Below are 15,231 nucleotides of genomic sequence, written 5' to 3' on the forward strand. Positions count from 1 at the left end.
GAGAAGAATTTATTATTTAGAGATATTCTAGAAAATATAGCAAGAATGAACAAGAAAATCTGGCATAAAAACAAAACACCCAGTGCCCATCTGGCACCTAAGCTATAGGAAATCTTGAACTTCCATAAAAACCAAATCATTGCAACCCTTGGTATACTGGAATTCAATGTGGGATTGTTTTTTTCAAAGTTATCAGTGAAAGGAAGCACTAAGCAAATAAAACTCACCTAGTCGTTTCTTCGAAACAGAAATAACATGCATTTATTTGAAGGTTTCTGTGTAAACGTGCATGGAGTGAACCATTCACCTTCAGGACTTTTTCATAAAACTCAAACCTTAAATTAACTAAGTAGATGTATCTTAAAAAATTACAACAAAGGACATGATTTTAATCAACTTAAAAATGTTTTAAAAGAATGCAAAAAATTAAATATCTTATAAAAACAGATCTGATTTCTAACTTTTAGAATTAAAAAAATCTGCAATATGGACCACAGTATAACAAGGGTTTCAAAATGTTAATAGCTTAGGTTTTTAACATGCTACTAATGCTCACTCTAAAACTATACTGAGGTAGATGGTCATCATAGGATGCCCACATAGGTAGTTAAACAAAGCACAAACCTTCTGCATATGGTACGACTATCAAAGCTCTGTCAACGAATACAGTGTTTGTCAGATGCTGTGCCACAACTGCTGAGTCCGGATCATGGAACTTAACAAAGCAGACACGGGATGAGACAGGCAAAGGTGAATCACTAAAAAATAAACATAAAAAAAGAGAAAAACATCAGCTAAAACACAAATGTATGATTCAGACACTAATACTCACATTCCAAAATAAAATAGGCAGATAAAAATATATAACTGCACATACATTAGTTTAGTTAACCAGTTCAAAAGAAAATGACGATTCAAATAAAGTACTACCCACTGAACTCATGTAGTAAATTGCATGTAGACAAAAACAATCACTGGTTAAATTTACAGTGTATCATTAAAAACAGTTTGAAACTAAAGTCTCAGACTTTGAGCAGACCTCAAAAGTGTCAACGCTTTTTTCCGTAATACCAATACCAGCTATTTTGAAGTACAGATAACAAGAAATTATTTTTGGCTTAGAAAACTCTTCATTATGGCTAAATTTTCAGAGTAAAAAACACGAACTTTCCACTATAGGGACAAAAGAATATTGTGGGCAAGTGCATCTATTTGACAATCAGTGAGTTTTCTTGACCTGCCTACTAAATACCCTGTCGTCTTTCACCTACAGCATAACTCCCAAGCATTATAAATAATTAAGGCTCTCTCATGTAGAGCACTTTCAGGAAAAAAAAAAAAAAAAAACTGAAGCACACATGGGGACAGTACTCCACCCCTGGTACTATCACGAATAATTTCGATAAACAAGAGCCACTTCCCTCAGCACAATGCTCTCTTAGGCAAAACAAAAACAAGTGCTAAAGTGCAAGTGATGGCAGAGGACAGATGAGGCAGGGAGCAGGGTTTCTGTTATTTCTTCTTTTTTTTGCAGGGCAAGATTCGCCCTGAGCTAACATCTGTTGCCAATCTTCCTCTTTTTTTTCCTCCCCAAAGCCCCAGTGCATGGTTGTATATCCTAGTGGTAAGTCCTTCTATGTGAGCCCCTGCCACAGAATGGCTACTGACAGAGGAGAGGTGTGGTTCCACGACAGGGAATGAACCTGAGCTGCGGAAGCAGTGAGAACCCTGAACTTGAACCACTAGGCCATCAGGGCTGGTTCAGTTCTCTCTTTCATTTTTTTTTTAAACTTAAATATAGGGTGGTTCAAATTTCTGCCAAGAAATTCTCTGAGAAAGGGAAAGATTAAACTTATAAATAAAGGCAGGGGTTGCTCCCTAACCCCAAACCAAAAGTTATCTGAAAACCAATGCCCTAAGGCAGTAGTAATCACACCATCCCCAGTTATACATTAGAATCACCTGTGGAAAAAAATTACCCAGGCTCTGCATTCCACATGAATTAAATCAAGATCTCTGATGAATGAAGTACTGAGTGCCACCTCCTCCTCCTCCTCCATTTTAATTCTCTCTGGTAATTTTAACATGCACCCAGGGTAAAGAACCACCACTTTATTACAACAAGCCAACTGCATCTTAAGACTCAATAATGAAAAGGGAAATCCTATAATATATTTGCATGTTACTAGAATGGGGCTTATTGTTAACTTTTTTTCTTTTTTTGTGAGGAAGATCAGCCCTGAGCTAACATCCATGCTAATCCTCCTCTTTTTGCTGAGGAAGACCGGCTCTGAGCTAACATCTATTGCCAATCCTCCTCCTTTTGTTTCCCCAAAGCCCCAGTAGATAGTTGTATGTCATAGCTGCACATCCTTCTAGTTGCTGTATGTGGGACGTGGCCTCAACATGGCCGGAGAAGCGGTGCGTCGGTGCGCGCCCGGGATCCGAACCCGGGCCGCCAGTAGTGGAGCGCGCGAACTTAACCAATAAGCCACAGGGCCGGCCCTTAACTTTTCTAATAAATGAGATTTTCATGTATACATAAAAATGTAATTACACCAGCTTTGGTCACACTAGGTATTTCAGAGGTAAGTATTTGTTGTTGAAAAGAAAAATTTCCTCATAATTTGGGCTCTAACATGAAAATAAAAACTTCTTATATTGAGGACTACATGAAGCTATCCATATAACCTAAGAACTCAAACCTGTTAGAACTTCTAGTATGTTTCCCTAAAGGGATCACTCATACTAAGCACAGATCCTCATTTAGGTTCAAAGCAAAGTTGACAATATATCCTAATGGAATTTAAGCCATCTTACTGCTAGATGTTTTTGAAAAGCTAGTGTTTTTTAATGGGAAGCACTATGGATCTAGGGTCTAAAATTTAACCATGTTGCACCCAGAGTAGTGGAAAGAATGCCTTTTCAGTACTTTTAGTACTAAAGCTATAGCACTTTGTATTTCTTTTATGACATCCATATTTGTACTAACAAATGAAAAAGCTCTTAAAATACTGCTATCATTTTACATTAACACGTAACACAATGCCTTGGGAAGTAGTAGGCACTTCAATTTCTCAAAAGGTGATCTCCACCATCTCTCTGACACTGTCTATTGTCATCTGACCAAAAGAAAAAAAAAATGACTAGCAAATATCAGGTTCTTAAAACATATAAACATAACAGTTCTTTTTTAAAAATTAGGAAAGTACTGTCTATGTGCTCACAGTGTATTTCCTTTCATTTACTTGGTAATCTTAAAATGATTCGTATTTTTTCTACCCACTCATGTCACAGGAATGCTGCAATTATTACTTTGGCTATATCAAACCTTTAAGTGGCAGTGAGGTAAAGATCAAAATATGAATAATTTAAATACCATGGAAAAGAAAGTCACAGTAAGACAACTCCGAAAGGCAAACAATGCATCTCTCCCCACTTCAAATGGTCTTGTGTAAAACCATCGCTATTTGGCCCCACCACTATATTCTTATATTTTCTCAGTTAAGATTTATTAATAAAAGACATATGTTAATATAAGATAGAGGACTGATGCCTAAAATTAATTTTTATACCCTAGAATTCTGTGCAAGTACCACTTCTAAAATGTACTTGTGTTTACTCCTTACCTTTAAGAATTAATATAGACAAGGCATGGCAGTTGAAAAGAACTGAGAAGCAAGATAGGGAAAAATGAGCCCTGATGATGCTTTTGCCCTTTACCTAAGAGTGGTGATACTGTTTCTTAAAGTGTCCTCTAAAGGTTGTTTCAGAATTTTCTAGGAGTGCATATAAGAAATTCAGGTTTCTGTTGTCCATCTCATGCCCACTGAATCTGAGAATCCCTTTTAAAAGAGGGCTGATTCTCAACAAGATCCCCAGTTGATACTGGTGCCCACTGATGTATGAGAACTTCTGATTTAGGCCACTGATACCACTCTTTCAACTCCCACCTTAATACTGTGCTAACCATTGCTGAGCAGAGAATTTTGAGCTAACAAACAAAGGGAATCTCCTAAGCTCTCCTAAATAGGAGGTGTGTGACAAAGGTAATGTTCACCTGAAAACTTGACTGTTGACCTCACATACCCTCTCTCTCATTGTGTTCTTTTTCAGTTCTGAGGAAATACAGTAAAATGTTGCATTTATTTAAAAAAAATTTTTAAAGGTAAACTAACTTCTCTCCCTTACCTAACTATACTAAGTTACTTTTATAATCACTAAAGTATCTATTTTTGGTCATTGAAATAATAACTTAAATAATCCATTACTTAAATAATGAATTTAAATTTATCTGCAGTGTTACAGTAGCCTTCAGTTACTATATAAAACTTTGACACAAGTTTCACAGGGATCATTGTTGGATGAACACTCCAGTTAGTCTCCCTTCTGAAATTCCACTAAAACCAAACTAGTTTTGACACTGGGAGAGTGGCTTGGGCGTACAAAACAACCTACACGAAATGTCAGCTCACTCATTTGTAAAACAGGGTAAAATACATTCTTCTTCTGGATTTGTAAGGACCAAGTAAGATAAAATAGGAAAGCATCTAGCACACAATAGACACTCAAACAATGCTGAATTTTCAATATGCATTTTAGGAACAACTAGAATCAAAATAACTGTTTTTCTTTTAAAAAGAAAGAGGAAATGAGGGGAACACTGACAGATGCTTTCACATAGCTGTAGGGCTGTCATACTGAAGAGAGGATTCGAATATTACATCTTGTGAAGACAGACAGTATTATCAGTAGTTGAAATTACAGGCCAGTAACTTTTGGCTGAAAAGAACCAAGAAATTGGATTCAATCATGAAAAAAAGGGAGAAATCTTGAGGAGGTTGTCACTGAAATGTTTGGCATAATCCCAGGTCCCAGGACATTTTTCCCTCAAAATGTGCATTTAGAACTGAACTAAGAGTTTCAATAGGTGTGGGTTGGGGCTCAGTCGTATACGTACTTGAAACATTAACCGCCTCCCCTCACCCCGGGGTAATGCGAATGACCCCAAGGGACCTCATATTCTACAAGAGGGAAGAAGTTAAACTTAACCCGTAGGTGATACGTGCTACAGAGAAAAACAAAGAAGTTAGGCTGAACAGAGAAGGCAGGGAGCAGGGGTGGTGTATTTTTTATACAGGGCGATTAGGGAAGCCTTCTCTGATTAGGTGACATTTGAGTAACAAAAGGAAGTAAACATGTCATGGGCATATCTAGGAGAAAAGAGTTCCAGGTGGATACGAAAGCCTTTTGGGGGGGGGGGGGTGCGCGCATGCACATGCACACACACGACCCATAAAAAAATCAAATGGCAAATGTTTACAATTGTCAGAATATTATGTAATCTGAGCCATTCAATCTTATTCTCTGAGAAATATTTGGAATGATGAACCCTTTTGGACTACTAGGACTCCATAGCTCATTATCCCTGGGAAGCTACTGTTGAAAGCTGCAGAGAGCTTAAAGAAATTGTCAACAAAATATTTCTGAACTCTGCAGGTCAGATTAGCTACTGAGACTTAAATTAGTCCAAAAAAAAAAAAAAATCAACATTAAATGAACAAAAGTAGGCATCTACAGACCTACTATTCAAATCAGGAAGGCCACTAATGTAACATTCACTATATTGTAACTTTGTACATTTTCAGAAGAGAAAATGATTTGAATGTGACGAGGCAAACACCAAAAATGTGTCGATATTTATCTCTTCCTCCAAACACAGGAAAAGGAATCCTCTTAAGGCACAGCACCCCGGATCATGTTGTCTGGTGCACATCGGTGATCCTGCTTATGATGGAGCTACTCCTTCGACTACAAAGCAAAAAAGCCAGACTCTGGTCTACCATGACTCCAAGATGCTGACCACGCACTAGGTAAAAGAGGAACCAGTAAACTGCCTGCACCTCTCTGCCTCATCTTTTTGTAAATGCATCATAAAAAGAGCATCTTCAAAATAAACAAAGCATTTTAAAGTCAGTAACTATAACAAAATTCTTATAACTTGCGAGACTGGAAAGAATTATCTCGTAAATAAATCCAACATCTCAAATACTTGGAGTAATAACATGATTACAATAATCAAATAAGTTACACTCATTTTCTGCCATTTTACTGTTTATTAATTTTACTAACACTTAACAAAAGGTATGTTGTGAGAAAACTGAGCAGCAAAATATCTATTTCTCTATTTCTCTATGTTCATATTATGAAAGCTATTTGTCCTTCATTACCAAAGCAAGTCAAGTTTCTGTTCAAAATAACTAAAATAAAAACATGTTTGTTCCCAGAATTCTACACTTTATGCAAATTAGTAACTCTGAAAACTCCTGGCATGTATATTCTCCTAAAAATTAAAGACAACACAATTTGAAAACACTAAGAATCATCTGAAAATATTTTATGTAGAAAGTGATGATACTTAACACCACATCTATTACTTTAGATTAGAAATGTACATAGATTAATGTTCTATTACATCTACCACAACAGTGGATTCCTTGAGGATTCCAATTTCCTGTTTAGCACCTAAGCGACATCATAAAACTCCCAATGTACAGTGGGTACTGACTGTTTACTGAGAGTAACATTTGAATTTTCACTCTTCCCAAAGAGCACGCTGTTTCATTATTTCAAATGTTTGTTCTCATATTTAGCACATCTTATCTTCCTTCATGGTTCCATAAATTACTTTTTCTTTACAATTAATCCACTCATTTATTATTTTTGCGATAAAAACTACAAACGTGAGACAACAGGATAAAAAGCCATACACTATAAATTCAAAAATTTAAAATTTATAAAATTCCTTCTCAAGAACTGTGAAATAACATAAATGTGTACATTATTTAAATAAAGGAAAACCCTAGGTTTCAGCTATAACTCATTTTTGTCATTATAAAAATTAAATATTCAAGCCCACTGAATTAATCGTCTATTAAAAAGAGTACTGCCTGTGAATTATACTCGCTGGGCCAGAATCACTGAACAGCAATACTTAGCCGTCAGCGAACAACCGCCTACAAAATTCAATATCAAAACTAATATGGGAATGAATAACTGTTACTTTTCAAAGAACTCAAAGAAATACTCGATTTTTTACCGAGACTGACCTGCACACAAAATACATGAAGTGCGGTTTGTCTTCCTGTAAGTGCTCAAAGAACGACCACGTTGGCACAATTTTAGGGGGAGAAACCCCGAGATCAAGAGTCCCAAGCCCCGGCGCGGCCCGCTCTGCGCGGCACCCGCGGGCCACGGCGCAGAGCGGCTCCCGAGCGGCCCCCGGCCCGGCCCGGCCCGGGGGAGGGCGCGGCGGGCCCAGGCGGCGGCGCGGCCGGGCCGGGCCGGGGGAGGGCGCGGGGACGGCGGCGGGACTCACTCGGGCGGGAAGAGGCGCAGCTCGTCGATCTTGCCTAGGAAACCGAAGAGGGTCCGCATCTGCTCAGAGCTAGCGCTCGGGGAGACGTTGGTCACCTGGATCACCTCGGTGCCGCCGCCGCCGCCCGGCCCGCCGCTGGGGCCCGGGCCCGCCGTGCTGGGGACGACGGTGGTGCTGCTCATGGCGCGGCTCGCCTTCTGGCTCCTGCTTTAACACATCAAACACACAACAAACAGTGAGAAGGAGGGGGAGAGGAACCGGGTCGCCGGAGAGGAGACAGGAAGGAGTCCGAGGCTGCCGCTGCCGCTGCCGCCGCCGCCGTTTCTCCGCCCCGCCGCTCCGACGGGAAGAGAGCGCGCGAGCGCGAGACCCGACGAAACAAACGGCCGCCCCGCCTCGCCGCGCGCCTCCGCGCCCGAGGGCCCGGGCCCCACAATGCCTCGCGGCGCGCGGGCGCGTCCCCGCCGCCCCGCCCCGCCCCGCGCAGGCGCAGCAGGCCTCGCTCGCAGCCGGAGAAACGGGGTGTCACCGGGGCAGCCGTCGTGCAAGGCTCCCTCTTCTTTTTAGAAGACGAAAGTGGAAGACATTAACCGTTTTTTTTAAAGCAAGCATTCACTCTTTTAAGCAAGCAATAACTACACACTTCAGCAACTATTCTTATTAAAAACGTCCACGATATTTCTGTCTTCATACAGTATCATCTACAGTCTGTCTAGCTACTAATGCAATTTCCACCCGAGCTACCAAGATTTTGCTCCCCACCACTATAACATTTTCTGAATCTTTACTGTACATACATTTTGATAACATTAAATTTGTAACCAATTTGCTGTCACTGAAACCTTCAAAAAAGATCTATTTTAATGTCACACTAGTGCTTTATAGCTAATTTTATTTCACAAGTTGACTTTTTAAAAGCACATTTTACAGCACCTAAATATATTCAAGAATATGATCTGCAATTTCTACAGAAAAACTTGCATTATGTGCACATTCTTGCTTAAAATAATTTTGAAGCTTTTGAATACAAAAAGATTCTTACCTAATTTTTCAACCTCATCTGAACTTTTTCCCACTTTCATCCAGTGTTAATCCAACGACTTGCAATTCCCCCACATCTTGACAAAATCTTTAATTTCACTGTGCCTTTATACAAGTTATTAATGATCTCCCTCATTTTATCTAACTGCCATCCTCTGTAGGGCCTTCCTTCTCTCACTGTCACAACTTCTGTAAGCAGAGTTAGGCCTCCTCTTCTCTGCTCAACAACAGAGGATACATACACAATTTTTGTTGTATTGACATGTATCCCCCCAAAAGCTGTGAGTTTTCTGGGTCAGTTTAGACCTAGCAAAATGTCTGGCACATAGTCAATGCCCAAAAAATGTGTTGAACACATTTTATGCCTTAATGACAGTGCCATTTCTTCTAAGACGATTGTTAAATAACTTGACCCTGAATATTTTTGGACGCTAAAACCTGGTCTTACAGAATATTTCTGTTAGTAAATATTTCTATGGAAATGCAGTCAAGAGTGTAATTTGTGAGAGATTAGAACACAAAATTATTGAGAGTCGGACACAGAGCCAATTGGCTAGGTTTACTTACTAGGGAAGTCACTTCTGCTAGTTCTTATACAGAAGAGGGTGGGTTGGTTGAATGTAGGCCTCAGCAAAATTACAAATTACAACTACTTGCACACCAATCATAAATGTGTATCTGTGAATATAAAAAATGGTAGGTAATTTATTTTCTCATTTTGAATCAGACATATGTAACGGCCAATTACAGATTCTTAACAATTTGGTAAAGTTAATTCTTATAACAGGACATGAAAAATGGAGGCCGCCTCACATCACAAATTTAAACCTAAGTCAGCCTGCGCTTATGGGAAACACCTGTCAAGGACACCTAACATACACCAATCCCAATCCTCCAACTCAGCTTTAGCTACCTTGCCTTACCCTAGAAAATAGGACCTGTTAGCCTTATAAGGAAATCCCCCACCTCCTGGCCAGTCAGCCCCTGTTTCTGCATTGCCTCTACTCACAATCTATAAAACCCGCTCGTGCCCAAAATCCCTCAGGAAGAGTGCCCCACTGCTTATGAGGCACTGCACTCCCCCCATCCATAGACTGCTTCCCCCTGAATAAAGAACATCAAACTCGTTACCAAATTGTTTTAGTTTTGTCATTTGACAAGTTTGACGCATTAGGAGTGCTTACTATGTGCCAAGCATGCTACAATGTTCTAAGATAAAAGGACAAATAACACAAGGGCAAGAACAGTTCATGCCTCTCTTTGTTTTGTAAGGTTAACATCTCTTTATTCTCTGTAGTGGATAAGCAGAAATCTTTTATATTATTCTACACTTTTCTGCACGTTTGACATATTTCATAATTAAAACTAAACATTCAAACCAAAGAAAAAGATAGTTGCGTAGTAAGATAAAACTGTTTAAATCGTCAGAAGCCAGTTTATGTATAATAACTTACTGAACATACAAATAGATTGTGTTTCCATATAGAGAAACAAAGTGGCAAAAAAGAATCTTATTCTAATAAGGAGTATTTCTGAATATCTTATTTTCAAATCATCCAACAACTAGGTGAAATACTGGACTTAGAGCCAGAAGACTGGATTAATATACTACCCTGTCATTTACTACTGTGATCTGAGGAAATTTCACTTCACTTCTAAGAACCTACTCCAGTCAGGAGCTGACTGAGGAGCTGCAGCATAATTCTGAAGATCCTTCTAGGTCTAATAAATAGATTAAATAATTAACTACTTTGTGTTGTTATTGTCTGTTTCCCATAAAAATGAAATAGCTAAAGGTAAATAACAAATATATCAAACCAAATAAATATATCCAATCTATACTAGTTTTAAATCACTTCAGATTTGTTTAAGCTCCCAATTAAAGAAGATTATAAGTAGTACAGAATCTGGAGATAGGTATCATACCCGTCTTATTTACTTTAACCCCAGTATCATAAGAGGCTGTTAAAAAACTCCCCAATTCCTCCAAATATTATGCACCTACTATGTTCCAGGCTTTTCCTAGCCACTAGAAATACAGCAGAGAAAAGACAGGCAATGTCCCTGATCTCATGAAACTTCAGGGCTAGTATGGCAAACTCGCAATAAACAAACTCAAACATATAAGGGAGTGACGTGCTGTGACAAAAATAAACCAGGATAGGAGATGCGGGAGAAGGTGTTATCTGAAGAGAGACTTTAATAAAAGCAGGAAGCAAGCCATTTGATTTTTCCGGGGAAGAGCGATCCAAGCAGACGAAATAGCAAATCAGAAAGGTCCTGAGGGTAAGAACAAGTCTGAAGCTTTCAAGAAAAGTAGGTAGACGTTTCTTGTTGAATGAATGCTGTCCAGTTTATATTTCTGAGAGAAACTTATAAGGAGATCCTGTCAGTATCACATGGAAAGTGAAGTGCAAGACGTGTGCACGGGGAAGAGTCACAGCTACTCTCTGCAAGTGGGTTAGGGAGGGCTTCCAGTTACATCTGAATGATAAATATTACCAGTCTGACTAAGGGTTAATGCTATGTCTAATCCAAAGCAAAAAGTAACCTGTCATTTGGCCTATATAGTCATATTTGGCCTATATATGCATATTATAGTGCATGATTTCTGACAGCCTTCTGAAATACAGAAAATTACTTATAGGTCCCCCATAATAAGGCCTTATTGTGTATAGGTGGGGAACCACCACATTGCTAAGAAAAATTTAAACTGGTGCGTGAGGGGCTGGTCCCGTGGCGAAGCGGTTAAGTGCAGGCACTCCGCTGCTGCTGGCGGCCTGGGTTCGGATCCCGGGCGCGCAGTGATGCACTAATGCACCGCTTGTCAAGCCATGCTGTGGCGGCGTCCCATATAAAGTGGAGGAAGATGGGCACAGATGTTAGCCCAGGGCCAGCCTTCCTCAGCAAAAAGAGGAGGATTGGCATGAACGTTAGCTCAGGGCGGATCTTCCTCACACACACACAAAAAAAAACCAAAAACTGGTGAGTGATATTGGCAGGAAAATCGGTCAATGAAAATTATAAAATGTTTTACACAAATCCTCAAAAACAATACCAATCCTGTCATCATGATGGACAAGCTTTAGTTCTTTCCAGTCTCAAACTTCTAAAAGATCTCATGTATAAAAGAATAAACTATACTCCTATCTTAACACCACTCAGAAAAATGAACTCAAAATGGATCAAAGACTTAAATATAAGAGCTGAAACCATAAAACTCCTAGAAAAAAACACAGAAAAAAGCTACTTGAAATGGTACTTGGTGATAATTTTTTAGATATGACACCTAAAGCACAAGCAACAAAATAAAAAATAAAGAAGTGGGACTGCATCAAACTAAAAAGCCTCTGCACAGCAAAGATGTTTTTGCACAGCATAAACAAAATGAAAAGATAACCTATGGAATGGGAAAAAAATATTTGTAAACCATATATATGATAAAGAGTTAATATCCAAAATATACAGATTTCATACAACTCAACAGCAAAAACCAAATAATCCAGTTGAAAAATGGGCAAAGGATTTGAATACACATTTGTCCAAAGAAGATATACTAACAAGTATATGAAAAGATGCTCAGCATCACTTATTATGAGGGAAATGCAAATCAAAACCACAATGAGATATCACCTCATGCCTGTTAGAATGGCTAGTATCAAAAAGACAAGAGACAACAATGCTGGTGAGGATGTGGAGAAAAGGCAACCCTGGTGCACTGTTGGCGGGAATGTAAACTGGTGCAGCCACTATAGAAAACAGTACAGAGGTTCCTCAAAAAATTAAAAACAGAACTCCATATGATCAAATGATCCCACTTCTGGAAATATATCCGAAGGAAATGAAAACACTATGTCGAAGAGGTATCTGCACCACCAGGTTCATAGCAGCATTATTTACAATAGACAAGATGTGAAAACAACCTAAGTGTCCACTGACAGACAAATGGATAAAGAAGTTGTGTTCTATATATATATATCTACACAAGGGAATATTATTCAGCCATAAAAAAATGAGGAAATCCTGCCATTTGTGACAACATGGATGGACCCTGAGGGCATTATGCTAAGTGATATAAGTCTGACAAAGAAAGATAAATACTGTATGATCTTACTTATATGTGAAATCTAAAAAACAAACAAACAAAAAAACCCCAAACTCAGAAGAAGAGATCAGATTTGTGGTTACCAGGGATGGGGTGTCGGGGAGGGGGAAGTAGAGGAAGGTGATCCAGTTATAAGTGCGTGCTAGGGATGTAATGCACAACATGATGACTATACTTAACACTGCTTTTTGATATATAGGAAAGTTGTTAAAAGAGTAAATCCTAAGAGTTCTCATCACAAGGAAAAAAATTTTTTTCTTTTTCTTTTATTTTGTGTCTATATGAGATGATGGATGTTAACTAAACTTATTGTGGTAATCATTTCATGCTATATGTAAATCAAATCATTATGCTGTACACTTTAAACTTATACAGTGCTATATGTCAATTATATCTCAATTAAACTGGAAAAAAGAGCACTTAAAGATAATTCTAAGAAAAAAAAAATCTCATGTATTTAGATGGAAGTTCTTCAATTATAAGGTAGAATAGGCTCAGGTACCCGCTGGACTCTATGTTCTCAGTTGGATAAGTCTGAGACTCTACCCGCTGGACACTATGTTCTCAGTTGGATAAGTCAAGTCACCTCTCTTATTGTTAGCCACCTTTGTTCACACTAAAGGAAAAGATGGTGGAGTCCTCCAAATTGACACAATTTTGCAAATCTGCACAACCAACAGGCCTTTTATCAAATTAGTTGTTACGTAGTTCTTCCTCTCTAGCAAATACACTTTTTGAGGACAGGGAAGGCAATGTATTAATCTTTGTATTTCTGATGCCCAACAGTATCATACTGGAACAAAGTCAGCAATTGACAAAAACTTACTGAGTATCATCTATGTGCTAGAAACTTTACAAATGCCTCACATAATCTACTCAACAAAGGCTTGGTGAATGAAGACAGGAACACATTTCTTAGATTTATGGGGAAACCTGGCGAGATAAAGTATTTGGCTATACATTTTTTTCCCCTATACCTATAGAAAACAATAAGAAAAACCTAGGAAATAAATTGCTGCTCATAAATCTGCAACTTTCAAAAAATTATCTGCAGATCCATTTTAATTTGTATTTTTACTTCTACAAATTAGAGAACTGTATTTCTATTCTAACTCTATAAATTAGGTAATTCTATAAATATTAATATCTATTTCAAAATCAAAATTGTAAATCCCACGCTCCCCTTTCTTCTGCTCCATCTAAATGAAAGGGAGCGGTAGCATTAGGGGACTGATGGACAGATGGATGGATGGATGGACACACACACCAGGACAGAAAAAAGTCTAAAGTTTATTTCCAAATACTTGTTTCATATTATTTAATTTATACTATCAATAGCAAGGATTCTATATTTATATCTTAAAATTGACAGCACAAGGTCTGTGAACATCTTGAAATTGTAGGCAAAAATCTGTATGTGCCCATTTTTTTTTATGATTATCATAGAGGAAAAGAGTAGTACTTGCAGCATTAAGATATTGTTGCCTATATCCATATGTACAGTACTCTCAGCTAGAGTGCATACTTATTGCTTGGAAAACCACAGTCAATTTACTTGTAGAGATTTGTTTGGCTTTTCAGACTTAATGGGGTCAACAGAAATCTTTGGATGGGGAAGCTCCAGGTACTGACTACTCAATACTACTATCCTCTATGTGATATAAGATTCTTTTAGAGTCTCAATTGAGGAAAGGCCATTTGAGGGAATGCTTCACAATCCTGGGAAAAAAAATAATAATCAAGTGAAAAACAAATCCAGCAGAGTTCTATGTGTCTTTACTCTAAGTAAACAGTCTCAAGCATTTTAATATTAAGTTTTCCCTAATGGAGGCATTAGACATCTGCACCATGTGAGCTCCTTTTTTCCCTATGCTGTAAAATTCACTTTCTCTTCAAGAAACTTTCTCTTTCTAAAGAGTCTTATAAACCTGGTAAAAATGAAAGCGTACTCAACTCAGTGATAAGAGGATCTACATTAACTGAATGCTTTTAAAATGCCTTTTAATCCTCACAAGACTTAAAAAGTGCTACAGTGATTAAGAATGCAGGCTTAGAGCCACACTGAAGGGGCTCTACCACCAGTTAAGATAATTGTGACCTTTGGCTTATTTGTGCTTCAATTTCCTCATCTGAAAAATGGGGATAATAATAATGCCCACTTCACTGGGTTATTGTGAGGATGAGGTGAGAATACTAATACAAATGCTTAGAAAAGATAAATATTAACTACTATTATCCCTACTCTACAAATAAAAAATCTTTCGTTTTGAAAAATGAATGGTTACTTCAACTGGGTTCCATTTTATACCATCACTTTATTTTAGGCCAGTACCTTAGACTAATTCTACTTCATCATTCACATGAATGATATGAATCAGAAGAGTTAATTTACATAGTGAGAAGAGTTTCTTATTTAAGATCCTACATTTTAACATAGGTTTTTTTGTGGCATATTAAAAAAATTATTATAAAGTAATAAATGTAAAATGTTAAATATTCAAACTATATGAGCGTAAAGAAGTCCCCCATTCCACTCCCCATGCATGCTCTCAATCACTATAATAGGTGCTTCCTATAATTAGCCATGTCAGCCTCGATTCCCTCACATGAAAAATGGGGATAATGATACTGTTTAAAGTTTTTAAGATTAGAAATATAACGGATATGAAGCACCTAGCACAGAGCCCAGCACAGAGGCACTCAATAA

At 38.1% G+C, this 15,231-nt stretch overlaps 1 protein-coding gene across 8 annotated transcripts in view; it reads right to left on the bottom strand.

Annotated features, from left to right (window-relative positions):
• SRSF11 (serine and arginine rich splicing factor 11) overlaps positions 1-15,231 on the bottom strand; it is a 44,263-nt gene that overhangs the window by 23,198 nt on the left and 5,834 nt on the right. For 4 of the 8 annotated variants that reach the window (XM_087449169.1, XM_087449139.1, XM_087449133.1 and 1 more), the window contains 2 exons: positions 7,379-7,582; positions 625-758 (listed from right to left, as the gene is read on the bottom strand). In XM_087449169.1, coding sequence (XP_087305295.1) covers positions 625-758; positions 7,379-7,560 — 316 coding nt within the window. In that variant the 5' untranslated portion in view covers positions 7,561-7,582. Of the gene's footprint in view, positions 1-624; positions 759-7,378; positions 7,586-8,986; positions 9,098-15,231 lie in introns of those variants that run through there. The other 4 variants (XM_087449147.1, XM_087449156.1, XM_087449162.1 and 1 more) reach the window with 3 other exon arrangements.

The sequence above is a fragment of the Ceratotherium simum genome, chromosome 2, assembly GCF_057802395.1.
Source record: "Ceratotherium simum simum isolate JZ-2026a chromosome 2, ASM5780239v1, whole genome shotgun sequence".
NCBI classification, from domain to species: Eukaryota; Metazoa; Chordata; class Mammalia; order Perissodactyla; family Rhinocerotidae; genus Ceratotherium; species Ceratotherium simum.